Source organism: Cladophialophora psammophila, assembly GCF_000585535.1.
Source record: "Cladophialophora psammophila CBS 110553 chromosome Unknown aczJe-supercont1.13, whole genome shotgun sequence".
Lineage (NCBI taxonomy): Eukaryota > Fungi > Ascomycota > Eurotiomycetes > Chaetothyriales > Herpotrichiellaceae > Cladophialophora > Cladophialophora psammophila.
This window is the reverse complement of record NW_006912934.1, coordinates 43,767-57,407: the sequence shown is the minus strand read 5'-3', so window position 1 is coordinate 57,407 and position 13,641 is coordinate 43,767. Positions and strand designations below refer to the sequence as shown.

Genomic DNA, 13,641 nt, shown 5'->3' with positions numbered 1-13,641 from the left:
CAGCGAAGTTGTTTAAACTGGAATCGAGGTTCCTCTTCTAAATTCAGTCGGAACAGATAGAAAGGGTCTAGGTAATTGACATTGTATATAATATCGAATAAACTGGTCCTAGCAAGTTTCCGCAATGCTGCAGTCTGACGACGGTGGCATCGTTTTTTTAATACATCGGGCCTCGAGCAAGCCGAGCAACGTCGAAGATTTCCTGGTGGTGGTCCAGCTATCGTCGATTGACATATCTGCAGGCTGCGAGGATACGACATAAATCTTCTATGTTCGGAGGTTACTCTCTGAGCGTCGCCTTTCTTCCAGTGCTAAGCCTCCGGTTTTCGATCTCGACTCAGGAACCTGTATCGACAAGACCGCGATTGTGACGCCAATGATCAGCTAGAGCTTCCTTTCTCTGTCTCGGCTTCCGCTGGCTTCGCTGCTGATGGTGGAACTTTCGTCAGTATAAACCCAGAGTAGTCGAAGGAGCTCTCGGAGCCACCCAGTATGTCCACTTTAATATCCCAGTCCACTCCTTTACAGTTGAGAAGAGGTCTTATAAAGTGAGGTTGCCGATAAGTCACGTAAATAAACGTGCCGTCGGACTTGAGGACACGAAAGACCTAGACGGGAGGAGAGGTTACATTCTCATAATAGGGCAACCTTTGTAGGAGACCTTCCGAACGTACCTCTCGAACGTATCTACCAGTGTTGTCGAGAACCTCGTCGGGCGGATCCCAAGGGCTGCCATATATCATAGCATCTAATGTCCCCTTATCAAAGGCAACATCTACCGACTCGGACGGGATCTGATCCATGCAACGGACGTCGGCGTGCTCCCAGGTGATGCCCCCAACATGTCTATGCCTCAGCGACATAGCTTCCACTACAACCGTCGAAAAATCAACACAAATTTGGTTCTTGTAACCCATTTTGGAGAAATCCTCTGGTATTGTCTGCGGCATGATTAATCCGGTGCAGCCCTCCCTCCTGAGAGTCCATGGGCGCAGAAACCTACGCTGTCGCCGGACCCCAGATGTAGGATCCTTGGGGCTGTCTCCGCCCCTCGTACTTGGAAAAGATACCGGTCAAAAAATGGCATGAGGTCGTTGAAAGATCTGAACCACTCGTGGACTTGCTCATCTGGGCCGACCTTGGCGTAGCGCTCATCCCAGTACTCGGAATGAGCTAGGCGCTTCAGCTCGGCTGTCGACGTTGACATTGCGATGGCACTTGGGAAGAGTTCTGACGTTTTGATGTTGTGTTTGGTGGCGAGCATGCTCTTTGCCAAACCTGTGCCAAGCCGATATACTTTAACACGGTAATCTCTTCAAGCCTCCGTCAGGTAGTTCGTACACGCACGTGACTGTATTATGTAAGGCCGGAACTTGGCCGGAACTAGCTAGCGAGCAGGCCCGCAGGGTAGCCAAGACATGTAAAGACCCTCACGCTAGTCATCGACCGAAAGACTAGCGCTACTATTTTATCTGATGAGTATCGACAGACTCTATTACGAGCAGGGTCGCCCACAATCGAAGCAGCAACGGTGAACCTTGCTTTTTGGAGGGAGAATAATGGAGATTGAGAAAGTTGGAGAAAGAAAAGTCGCAGCTTGGAACATTTGATTTTGCAACATTGTTCTCGTTCGTATTCACAGAATCGTCTCGTAAACACCGAGGAAAGTTGGCCATCAGCTATTTCTCGCCGCACAGAATCATGGTAGCCCCTGCCCAGTTTCCTTGCGTCTTTCGGCGAAGCCTTCTCCTAGTGTCCCCATTCACGTCTCAGCATTTATCACATAAGCAACTTGACCATCCTTTCATTTCACGCATACAGATTCTTCAGTAGCGCATGTGTCCAATCAATCACTTTGCACTTTCGATGGGACGTTGTGCACCTAGGCGGGATTAGTCGTTTGACCGTTGTTGGTCACTGTGTTGCGCATCTGTCGAGAGGTCTCTGCTGGGGCGAAGAATTGTTTGTTCTCCTTCCGACACCTGACTTCTGCACGCTGTCCTCGTCACGGCTGCTATCGTTTGAAGAAGAAGAGGATGTGCCATCGATCACTTCGACCATCCCCTTCTCGGGACGATGTGCCGCTAAAGCTGGAGCAGCACTGAGCTTGGCCCTTCCCTCCAGCTCGGCAAGCTTGTCTCTCTGTTCTTTCAGAATCCTCAGCAACTCGTCTTGAATGGTTCTTTGCGCCCTCTGAGTTTGCAGGACCTGCTGCCTCGCCAGGTCGAGGATCGTGTCTCTGGCGGTCGTGAGCAGCACGGCCATCTCGGTCGGCTTGATGCCCTCCTCTTGCTCAAGCTTCCCAAACACGCGGTCAAGGCGGACAGTTGGAAGGCTTTCGCGAAGTCTCTTGACGGCATTGGCTTCGACTTCGACTCGGCGTTTAAACGCCTCAGCCTCTTCATTGTCACGTTTACGCTTCCGGGACTCTGCTGCGGCAACTGGGGAAGGAGTTAGTTACCTCGCATGTTCATTAGGAGCAAAAGGTCAACAAGATCTTCGTCGTACCTGCTTGAGTCTCCACAGGTCTGGTCAACTGTTTCTTGTTCTTCTTCTCCTCCTTGCGTTTCTTCTTTTCCTCTCGTTGCCTGGCCTCTTCCTCATGGCGTTGAGTTTTGCTGGTGTCAGCTGGCTTCTTGTCTTTAAACTCTCTGTCTGGCTGCTTATCCTTCCCCTTCCCTTGACTAGACTTCTTTTTCTTAGCCTTGTCTGTGTCCATCGCCCCTCTGTGACCTGGAGTTGGGGAATCATCACGCTCAGTGGTATCATTCCTGCCTGAACTTTCACCGTCATCCGGGTTGAGAGTCCCAAAGAAGGAAGGACGAGTGTTCGCACGATTGTTAGCCAACGCCAACTGTTGAAAGATGTAGGCGGGGTTCGATTTCGGATCTTGAGGGACGTTGATCGTCGTGGTTAGACGCGATCCTCTTTCTACACTCTTTCTTATTGGGAATCCCGGTGACAGTGGTGTCGGCTTCGAGCTCGAGCCAGGTGCGACAGGTGCGACAGGCGCAACAGATCGTGCTCGTCTCGCCTGGTGAGCCCATGGATCGGTCTGGGTGAGATCAACAATGTCTTGCATGAAGGTGCTGGACTTTTGTGGGGTGGCATTTGAATGACGCTTGCCATTCGAGTGTTTCCGTGATTTATCTTTGGCCATTTTGAGTCCAAGGGTGAACGAGCAGACAGCCACCGACTCTTACCCAAGTCAAAGTGAGGACCGATTGAGAGTTGATGTCAAAGCTTGCTCTAAATGAAATCCTGTTTTCAGTCATCGGCCGACGCCAAAGCCAAGGAAGATAACGGAGAAGAGCTGAAGTCGAAGGTGAATACTCGATCTGTCATTCATTTTCTGATCAGCATGCGCAGAGTCGGAGGTCACAGGAAGGAGTCACCCTTGATCGATTCTAACCAAGCAAGGGCAAGGTGATGGCATCAAGTGAGGGAATTAGCAAGGAAAATCTGTCTCCTCGTGGATAATCCCGAGGGGGGTTTGGCAGATGGCAGTCAACTTGCCACAGGTTTCTGCCAGACCTTCCGGAAAGAAGGCCAAGGGTAAATTTCCATCTGAGCAAGAGGAGAGGTGGAGGGTCGGGTCTAAAACCAGCGCAGATGACAACATGAACAAACATAGCTCTCCAAAAAGCAAAGAAATCTCATTTCTTGGAATCAGGCTTATCTAAGTCTGGATCATTGTAAAAATCATAAAAAGCCTGTATGTACTCACAAAGGGTGGTAGAATGGACTCTTTGTCTCTCCCGCAAATGTGTCGATCCATCTCAGATATCTTTGATATCATAAAGCACTTTTATTATCCAACAGCGAGCATTTGCCTCACATCGCCATTAGGCTCGGCTGTGTCGAGCTTCTCAAGTTTACCCCAATTCGCCCAGATATCCGCCTTCATCTCCTTCAGTCGCTTGTGCATCTTCCACAGGTCGCCCATGTCCTTGTCATCACGTTCCTTCTCGTCGGTTTCGGATATCTTATCATAAAGATCTTTGTATCGTTTATAGTACTTTTGAAACCGTCTCGCCTCCTCAATGACATCGGCTCGGCTGGGTCCAGGTTTCTCGGGACTAGACGAACGTTCAGAATCGGTCCGGACTGGAACAGCAGGGCGCTTCAGCGCTGGGTGCTCAGTTGTACCGTTCGTCAGGGGAGTTGAATGACTTGAAGAGGGCGTCGTCTGTTGCTGCTGCTGGCGTTTTGCGGGACGTTCCTCATCGGTAGGAGCAGCCTTGCGCTTCACAGGGCCTGGACCAGGACTCCTGCCCCGAGACACGTTGCGACTTTTGTCCGAGATGACAGGGGAGTATTTATTGCCCTGTTTCGTTTGAGGCATGTCAGTGCTGGATGGTGGAGATGATGGCGCCGAAGACTGGTTGGATGCTTTGCTAGAGCTAGAATTGTCTACATCGGTCGAGGTGGTGGGAGGTGAAGAACCCAGTGGTGACGGCTTCTGCGGTGAACTGTCGTGTCGTGGGCGAGGAGAAATACGGGAAGCCGTACTTTCCAGTCTCTGATGATTCTGAGGTTTCAGTGACTTTGAAGCGCCTGAGACCGCAGGCCGAGGCTTATCACTCGCGCTGTTGCTCCCGCTGGATGAAGACGCGTTTGAAAGTGAGGCTTTGTGGGCAACCTTTTTGGGAGAGACAGTTGTTAGTGGCGACTTGGTCGATTTGAGTTGGCCGTATTCGGGTTTCTTCTTCACGGCCAAAGTTGACTTGGTTGTCCCTGCGTCCTGCTTCTTCGGCTTGGCGACAACTTCTGAAGCTGCTTCGGCTTCCTCATCAGAGTCCTCAATGCGTTCAGAGGACTTGAATTTGGCATCTGGTTTTGCGACTTTGAGGTGCGAGAGCTCCTTGTCCTTGCCTTTGGAAGGACCACTTGGGTCGCCCTTGGCTGGACCCTTGGGGGTGGTAGCTTTGTCCTTGCGCTTTTTCTCTACAGCGGCTGGGTCTCTATCCTTCTTTATTCGTGCCTTCGCAGGATCCCGATCCGACACCTCATTCTTACTCTCGTTGCCGTCCTCGTTCGGACGCTCCGGCTTAGGGGTGGCGTGACTGGATACCGGCTTGTCGAAGTTCAGCTTTGACAGGATCTTGCCCTTCCCCCGTTCCGCTGGAGGAAGTAAGAGCTGCCAGAGAGGATCTTTCTTCTCCACTCTCATCCGGTCATAAGCTTGGATGGCATGGTCAATGGCTGCTTGTCTGTCCTCCTGCGACCGATAACGAAATTTCCAGACATCAAGTTCGCGGTAACTCTTTTCCTTCAACTCTCTCTTCCCATCCTCTGCTTTCAACTCCCATGACACCTTGTCGAGTAGTTTCTCAAGGTCCTCCTTGGTTGCATGCAGGTGATCACAGATTGCTTTCGGCGTCATTGGCCGAACGGCCAGAAGATGCACGAGCGGTATCCGGATAGCATCAAGTCTTATCCGATCCTTCGTCGAGATCCCAGAAGCCAAAGGAGCTGAGGTAGGGCCCAACCGCGGAGAATAAGAGGCGCTCAGAAAAGGGCTCCCCGGCGTAGATCGGTTCAAGGGCCCCAACAAATGATCTTTCCTCAGAGCAGAACCCTGCCCTAATAAGGGTGATGGCTTTGCATCTTTCCTTGCTCGGTGCTTCAGATCCTCTTTCAAGCTGGTCTCATTCGACGCACGTTCCTCCTGTATAGATTTGAGAGTGCTCTCGAGGGTAGCTAAGGCTTCGTCGGCTTTTGCAGTATCCCGTTCGGCTTTCTTGACCTCAAGCTTATGGCTTGACCTGCCGGTGAAGTATAGAGGGGTTGTATCATCTTTGGACTTGGTGTAGATCTCGGTGGGAAACGTATCAACGTTGCTTTCTAGAGTCACTGTCTTCTTGCCGAGCTGCAGCGCTGGTCTTTTGCCACATCGGAAACGAACTTGCTCGTTATTTTGCAAAGATCGAAGTATATCCTTAGTCACGGACTCAACCAAGTCCAACCGGATTACTTGCGTAGGTCCTCTAGTCTGTTTACTATGTGTATCGTGTTTGGACTTCCGTCGCAGGACAAGCCCCTCGGGGGGAATATTGAACAGATCCATATCGCGGAGAAGAGGGAACGGACTTTGTCAACGTAGAGGGATTGTGGTAGGATTTGTACGGGTCATTCCTGGTATCTCGAGATTCAGCAGGCGGAGTCAAGGGAAGATAACGGTTAGGAATGGTGGGCTCGCTGCACAGCGGTGACAGCAGCTGGCAGACGGCGTCATGACACAATATTAGAACAAAGAAGTGAATGGCAGTGAAGCTGAACAAACGAAGTCAAAGAGGGAACAAAGCCACGATCCGTGACAGCAGAGGCGAGGTCAAAGGTCGAGGACGAGGATGAGAAGCAGGACAAAGGCATGCTGACGATTATTGGAGGGATCAGCTGTGGGGAGAGGACGAGGATGAAGCGACCTTGGAAGCACGCGGTCGGACAGTGGGACAAGCCGTCTCTGGTGTATGTGTGTGTGTGTGTGTGTGGGCGAAAAGGCTCAGAGCGCGGGAGCGGTTGCCCTTCCTTCAAGAGACGATTTGGCTCTGTCCGCCTGAGAGACCCGCGAGGACACCAACGGTGCCAGAGGACAAGCCAGCACGGCGAAGTTTGAGGGAAGCCAACGAGCGCCCTAGGGACGTCCCAAGGCAGCCGACAAACCAGGGTCAGAAGCCATCGAGCCCATCGAGGCCCATCTTCGGTAACTCTGGCACCGCTGACTGGCTAGCCCACGCCAGGCGTGAGCCACATTTTTCATGTCTACGCCCGCAGCGGCTAGACTGCCGCCTTTCCGGGGCTTTCTGGCGTTGTGTCAGCACTGGAAAAGCAACCTGAAGGCCTTTTTCCTCCATCACCCGCAGCATCAGCCCGAGGCTCGAGCCAGCCACCTGGGAAGTTTGAATATCTCCCGCACCCTCCTCCCGGTCTTGGCCTGAATGAATGAATGCAGACCTCGAAAATTGATCGGAAAGCACTCAATGCGCCGAGAGGAAGCAAAGGAGGCGTGTTTCAGGGCGTCGAAGGAAGGCTGGATCGGATTGATATGTTTTAGAATCCCCGGTCCTCCCTGGCTGCGCCCAAATCGTGCAAAGACGTCTAAAAACGGGCATGACCAGAGGGATTGGATAGTATCGAAGGGGCCGGGGGCCCGCCCTCAGTCGCCAACCGGTTTTGCCACTGACGAGACCCCATTGTGCTCGGGTTCGCTCGCTCGCTCGCTGGCTCCCTTGCTTCCCCTCGAGACCAACCTGATATCAACGTTTCACAGCCATTATATATCCCATACCAAGTACTTCAGACTCCGTGGGTAATCGGTACATGTCCATCCCGCGTCCAGTCCTGCAGATTGACAGGTCCTGGGGTGGGAAAATGTGGTGTGAGGGCACTCCAGCTAATACGCACAGGTACAATACCTAGGTTCTGCTTGTGCGGGCGGCAAATGATCCATTTGTCCTAATTGAGAGAAGCTACCTCCGTAGGGCTTCGGCCTACGGGTAGGACCGTACGAACAGAAGGAAAGGTACTCCATTGTGCTGCAAAATCCCGAAGACGAAGCCATGCCTCGTAAGACCTTACGCTGGAGATGCTGACGGGAAAACTTCCTCTTCTGCAGGTCACCATTGACCCCATGGACGAACTGACCTTCCAGTTCAGGTACAGTGGTGCAAAAGCAAGACACAGCTGGACTTGCTTGAAGACATGTACTGTAATGTAGGGAAAACCAAGTCTGTGACACTTGGTGCATGACAAATAAGCATGGGGCAATCCTGGCACTCCAAGGCCAGGCGCCTTGGCATCATGTCAGTACCCAACGTACGGAGTATGTATGTACATAATACCTAAGCGCACGATTACCGCAGCAGTTGGAGCTATGTAGTAGACTGCGGCACTGTCGATTTGTGCTCAACTCACCTAGATAAAGAATTCAGAGGTCTTCTTCCGTCTTGGGTGCTGATGGCGGCTGGTGCTGAAGAACATTAATAACGGTGTTGCATTGACCTTTCATCACCTTGCAGACAGTGGGAGGAGGGGCGCTAAGGCAGGTTCGGAGGACCGGTGCAGGTATGCCCAAAGGAGAAACTTACAGTACATATTTCCGAAGCCTTGGTGTGCCTGGGTGGGCCAGGGGACATCGATGGAGACTGCTAAACGGAAGGCCACCCCGGCGGGTGCCCGGACGCCTCCCCATGCTTTGCAACAGCCATTGGGGTGGCATTGTGCAGGGCCCAGGCTGGTGGGCGCTTAACTGCGCCAAAGTCTCCTGCTCGACGCCTCTTTAGCCTGCTGGCCCTCACCATCTGGAAAAACGCCCGCCTCGCCGCCTTGTTTGAATTTGTCCATGCTGCATGCAGCCTCGTGGATGGCATTTTCTCAAGATCCCCTCTGATGCTCGTACATCCCCTTGCGCATAAGTCACCTGCCTCATTAGCGTTCAATATGTCTCTAGGTACGTTCGTCCTCCCGCTCGCGGTGATATCTTTCCAGGCCAAACATTCAAGAAGCAAACTCTTGCCCCACAGAAGCGCTGACTTTTGCCCCCAGCCTTGGATGAACAGACTCTCCAGAATGTCGCCAGCAATGGCGAGATGGACTAGTGTGTTCCCTCCATTACCCAGCTTTGACAACTTGAGACTTACTTCATATTAGCGAAAAGTGGCCAGCCATCATCGAACCACTGCTCCAGCGACTCAATGAGGTATTCTCTTCCATGCAGATTAGCAGTCCTTTGTTTGACATCATGTATAGATCGTATATACGGAATTCCCTACGCCACGACCGTATCCTACAATAAATCAACGCGCTTCGTCCTCACCGACCCAAACACAGCCTGCGCAAGTCGGAGATTCCAATCCCAATTTACAAACACCATCCACACCTTTGCGGACTCTTCCTCCCGTCCCACCGTTCCCGACCTCATCGGCAACCTCGACGAGCCATGTCCCTGATTCACTTCCTCAGTCACAAGATGTTGCCTCCGCCACTCTCAATGAGCTGCCTGCTCTGTTGCTGCAGATGCTCAATAGCGTAACCCATACCCTTCGATCATCGTTTTCCGAGAGGCCACCTCACACGATACAGCGGTTGGCAGAGCTCGTTTTATACCCCACAAAACATTACAAAACCCTCCCTGCATGGTTACGGGCCATCGATCGAGTCGTCAGCGTTAGCAGTCCTGCAAATATTTTTCCGCTTTCTGAAACTCCGCCTGTGGTGAATGGCGTCAATGGAGATGGAGGAGGAGGAATCCTTTGGAATAACAGCGATGTACGCAATGGTTATGACAGCAATTCATTGGGCAGCGACGAAAGTCTAGGCGGCGCGCTCTTGACGCCAATACCGTGGCTGCGGAATGGAATCGGTGGTGGCGAGGATTCAGGTGAAGATTCAGGTCCGCTAGACTCAAACACCAGCACCAGCACAGATGGGCTGGATGATTCCCTCCCGTTGACGGTTACACAAGGCGATGGAGATCTCCTAGTACCTGAAAGGCCAGATGGCGCAGTCACACAAGGCGAGTTGATTCGCATGGAACAGGAGGCTGGTGTTGTGCCCGTGACCCGAAACCCTCCAGATACACACGTGAGCGGCACAATGGAAGAGAATTGCCTCATTGACGAAGGAGATGTGGTGCCCCACGCCCGCGGACCCGACCTCGTGGGCTCTGTGGATATGGGTAGAGTCGATGGACAAGATGTGGAAATTCACATTGGAAGTCCACCGGGCGAGGAGGGAAAAGAGAGGGGAATAGATGCAAATGATGCACAGACCATCCTTCCTGGAAACCCCATCCCTGTGGGCTCCGCAGCCACAGATACGACATCGGAAACTGGTCCCGGGTCAACGGCTGATTCAGAGGATTTTGAAATCGTGCTCAAGGACGCTGTCGAAGGTGGTGACATGGATGCTATGCAACTTGACGAGAGTAGAACAGACAGCGAGAATCAGCGCAAGCAGCAGCTAACGGAAGATGGCGACATTGTTCTCGTAGATGCAGACGGAAGGACCGAGGACGAGATCGAGTCGAACACCGGAAACCTGAGTGAGAATGTCGGACGCGATGCCGTCGATGCCAGGAGGGTCACTTGAGGATATCACTGCCTGCACCAAGTCTAGGGAAATGTGCGAAATCCAAAAAAAAAAATTCGAACTAAATTGATCCAAGTCTGCTATGGTGCTTGGATCTACCTGGTGGCGAAACGATTTCACCACGGCCGTACCTACAGATCTCACCTGATCTCGACCGCTGAAAGAACGATGCTACATCGGGCAGAACATGTATCGTTCAGATGACCACCTTGGCCAGGACACGGCTTTGCAATCCGCTAGGTCGACCTCGATTCCAGAACCTACTCGGGAAGTTGGGAACGAACAGAAGGCTACAGACAGAGTTCCTGAATGCCCTTTTCGCAGACGAGCGTCCAAATACGTGCGGCTGGATGGGCAGCCCAGTGCGGAGCGAGTGGCTTAATCGGTTGATCAGAGCAGAGGTGAGCTGGCGGACGGACTAGCTACGCCATGTCTTGCTGCTTGATGTGTGTCTCGTACAAGGTAGAGACAGGGTCGTTCCTCTAGCGATGGGAGACAGAAACGACTCAAGAGGGAGGTTGTCCACTTTAATGCAATGGAACATCAAATTATATGTGTATATATATATGTATATATATATACCTGCATCGTCCTGTTCTTGTTCGTGTTCGTGTGCAAATAAATACATCAACCACATCTCTTCTCTATGCGTCCCCTTTTCATGCATTCATTACTATTGTACATCGAGCTATGTCGCGTTGGGGGTATATGAGAGGTGTTCGTGGCTTTTGTGTATATACTTATCGGGCGGAGACGGGAATGCTACGCGGCCAGTCTCAAGAGGTGGTCCGACTTTGTAGAGAGAGACACTCGTCGGACAGGGCAGGTCGGGATGAAACACACTGAACCGTTAAGGCCTTGAATCCGGCATGCATATGCAGGATTCTTTCAGCCTCATCCAGATGCAGTGTATCACATCGGGGCCCTCTGGTTCCTCCCTCCGAATCCCGCTGCGGTCAGTCTCCTCCATGCTGAAGCGCATCAGTTTCAAGGCTTGCTCTTTACGTCAGCTCCGCTTAGCTAGTTTCATGCTTGACAGCAGAAGACGGTAGATTGCCGCCATCGCCGACAGTGCTGGCAATCGTCGCCGTTAGACCGTCATTTCCTGCCACCGCATTAGACAGGGCTACTTCAGTGGCTGCTATCCCGTTGATGATAGCTGTGGACGCGGATACCGTAGGACCGCCACTTCCTACCACGATTGATCCGGCCCCTTTGGCCTTTCCCGTTTCCTCAGCGATGGTCGTGGTCTTCGGCACGGATACCGCAGGGCTAAGATTTCCCGCCGCCGTCGAGGCTGCTTTGGCGTCTCCTATCTCGCTGGTCTTGCCTACAGGCGGCATAGGACTGGCATTTCCCGCTACTGCAATCGACGACACTCGGTCAGCAGCTCCTGTCTCGGCAGTCTTGGATGTTGCAGGACTAGCATTTCCCGGCGCACTAGACGATACCCCATCTGTTACGGCCTGCTTCTTCTTCTCCTTCTTTGCCCACCGCAGCCCGCAAGCATTGCACAATGTCTTCGGACCGTTGGGGCCTTTCCTCCACTCAGGACTATCGAGCGTTCCGCAATCTGTGCAAACGTATTCCTCGGCACTTTTGACTTTCTTGTGCTTCTTGTCGATGTATGAGTATCGTGCATCGGCTTTTTCAATTGGAATGTGAATACCTGCATCGCCACGAATGAGTGCAGGGGAGGTGCCACCAGTCGATATGCCATGGGATCTCTCGCCCTCGCGGTAGCGGAGACCGGTTAACATTTCAATGGAATCGACGTGTGAAGAGCCTTCGTATCGGGCCATTTTGTCCCGTATGGAGTCTGGGCGAGCAAACGCATTGGCCTCATCCAAAGCCTCGCGGGTGAGGGCGATGTTTGATACCGTTGGTTTTGCGGGCGGTGGCATGCCACCATAGTCGGTAAAATCTGGCCTAGTAGTTGTGGCGGATGGTGATGTGGGTGGAATGTCGGCTGAAGTTGATGACGCTCGCGAGGCGGTCACTCCGGCGGCTTGCTTGTGATAATGCTCTTGCTGGGCGTCCGTGTCCTCGGCTTCCTCGCGCTTTAGGGCGGCAATCCTCGCTTGGAGCCTGAAGTTTTCAATCTTATGCTCCAGGAACGAATCCAGGAGCTCAGATGTTCGAGTTGGATACGGCCGGGCCATCATGAAAAAGCCTCGACAAAATCCTGTACTCAAAGGCGGTCCTGAAATAGCGATTTGAGTGATCTCGGTGGTGAGATGTGGATGGCCATGGCACTCAAAGATACGGTATTTGTCTTCGGTGCCGCGGAACCTGTGGAAGAAGCGAACAGAGTTTCCAGTAGCGATGCTCTCGTTGAATTCGCGAATGAAAAGGGAGGAGTCGTCGGGATGTATAAAATCAGATATTGATTTGTCTATCAGTTCTTTCGGGTCGTGTCCAGTCAATTGCTTGGCCGAGGGCGAAACGTAGAGAATCCGGCCGTCAGGAGTTAGGATATACAACAAGTCTTTGAGCTCCTCCAGCAAGCGCTGAGTCCAATTCTTTCTCCTTGTGAATTCGGTCACAGTGTTGCTCGAGTTGTGGGCATGTTGGAATGCAAAGTCGGTGGGTAATGGTCCAGCACCTATGCCATTGGTCGGCATAGTGCTGTCAGGCGTATCGGGTTTACTCGAGCCATCCTGCATCAAGCTTGACGGCATGGAATCCATTGGGTCAAAAGGTGCGGGTTGCATCGAGGCCATATCGAGGGTCAAAGGGTCAGAAAATACGCTGATGTCTGCGCTGCCGACGAGCGATGCATCTAGCAAGGCTGGTTGGAGGGTGAAAGAGTCCATCATGGGAGATGGCTCGGGCTGGAACCCCCCCATTGCGCCAAAAGAGAAGAAGTTGTGGGTCTTGAGCTCGACGCCTTATTGTCGGTGTGCAAGGTTTCCCTTTCTTCCTGATTTGGGGGACTAGCAGTTTGTCGGTACCTGCTCCAGGGGGCTCACTGAAGCAAAAGCGGTCTCTCCCACCAACTAGGAGCGCGGGGGGGTTGGTGAAGCGACGCCAGCAATGGAGGGCTCGGCCGCATACGGAGTACAGTCGCACTCATGAACGGAAAAAGCACCCGAGAAGGGGGCCCTAGAAATGACTTGAATGGCCCAAAGCTTGAGATAATAGCGAGGATTTGTGGTCTGATGGCACTTCGATGAGTCGATGAAACGCCGAAGAGAATCAAGATCTCAAGATGGCTTACAGATCAAGATGTTGCCACGCCACGTGACAACGCCGCCAACTGTCAACTGTCTTTGCCAAGAGCACGTGACTAGGCGACTGAGAGGTGCGCCACCAGGCTACCAGGGGCGATGCTCGAAACCAAAAGGCAGCCGCGCTGGCAGCCTGTCGGCACACGTGCCAACATCGCGTTCCTCACTTTCACTTTCACACCAAGACGATCGTCAGCCATGACTGTTCTCTGTGCTTAACAAGTAGATAGGGCAAAGGAGCTCCTATCAACACGCACCTGTAGGAATTGTCTTGCCTAGTTGAGGACGCCTCTACATCCCTCACAAGTTGCACAATTCC

General features: G+C 52.5%; 5 protein-coding genes across 5 annotated transcripts; 1 reads left to right on the top strand and 4 right to left on the bottom strand.

The window, feature by feature from the left end:
• Positions 1 to 380: 380 nt before the first annotated feature.
• On the bottom strand, positions 381 to 1,207 carry A1O5_08129 (uncharacterized protein; the record flags this gene model as incomplete). The annotated part of the gene is made up of 3 exons (XM_007748713.1): positions 381 to 608; positions 675 to 941; positions 1,004 to 1,207. The coding sequence occupies 3 exons, from the start codon at positions 1,205 to 1,207 to the stop codon at positions 381 to 383; spliced, it is 699 nt and encodes a 232-aa protein (XP_007746903.1).
• A 707-nt stretch (positions 1,208 to 1,914) lies between these two features.
• A1O5_08128 (uncharacterized protein) lies at positions 1,915 to 3,160 on the bottom strand (the record flags this gene model as incomplete). Its single annotated transcript, XM_007748712.1, has 2 exons — positions 1,915 to 2,441; positions 2,509 to 3,160. The coding sequence occupies 2 exons, from the start codon at positions 3,158 to 3,160 to the stop codon at positions 1,915 to 1,917; spliced, it is 1,179 nt and encodes a 392-aa protein (XP_007746902.1).
• Positions 3,161 to 3,811: 651 nt separating this feature from the next.
• Positions 3,812 to 6,070, bottom strand: A1O5_08127 (uncharacterized protein; the record flags this gene model as incomplete). Its single annotated transcript, XM_007748711.1, has 1 exon — positions 3,812 to 6,070. The coding sequence occupies one exon, from the start codon at positions 6,068 to 6,070 to the stop codon at positions 3,812 to 3,814; it is 2,259 nt and encodes a 752-aa protein (XP_007746901.1).
• Positions 6,071 to 8,442: 2,372 nt separating this feature from the next.
• Positions 8,443 to 10,092, top strand: A1O5_08126 (uncharacterized protein; the record flags this gene model as incomplete). Its single annotated transcript, XM_007748710.1, has 4 exons — positions 8,443 to 8,452; positions 8,548 to 8,599; positions 8,653 to 8,701; positions 8,752 to 10,092. 4 exons carry the CDS (start codon positions 8,443 to 8,445, stop codon positions 10,090 to 10,092), a joined length of 1,452 nt encoding a protein of 483 aa, XP_007746900.1.
• A 1,016-nt stretch (positions 10,093 to 11,108) lies between these two features.
• A1O5_08125 (uncharacterized protein) lies at positions 11,109 to 12,815 on the bottom strand (the record flags this gene model as incomplete). Its single annotated transcript, XM_007748709.1, has 1 exon — positions 11,109 to 12,815. One exon carries the CDS (start codon positions 12,813 to 12,815, stop codon positions 11,109 to 11,111), a length of 1,707 nt encoding a protein of 568 aa, XP_007746899.1.
• Positions 12,816 to 13,641: the final 826 nt, after the last annotated feature.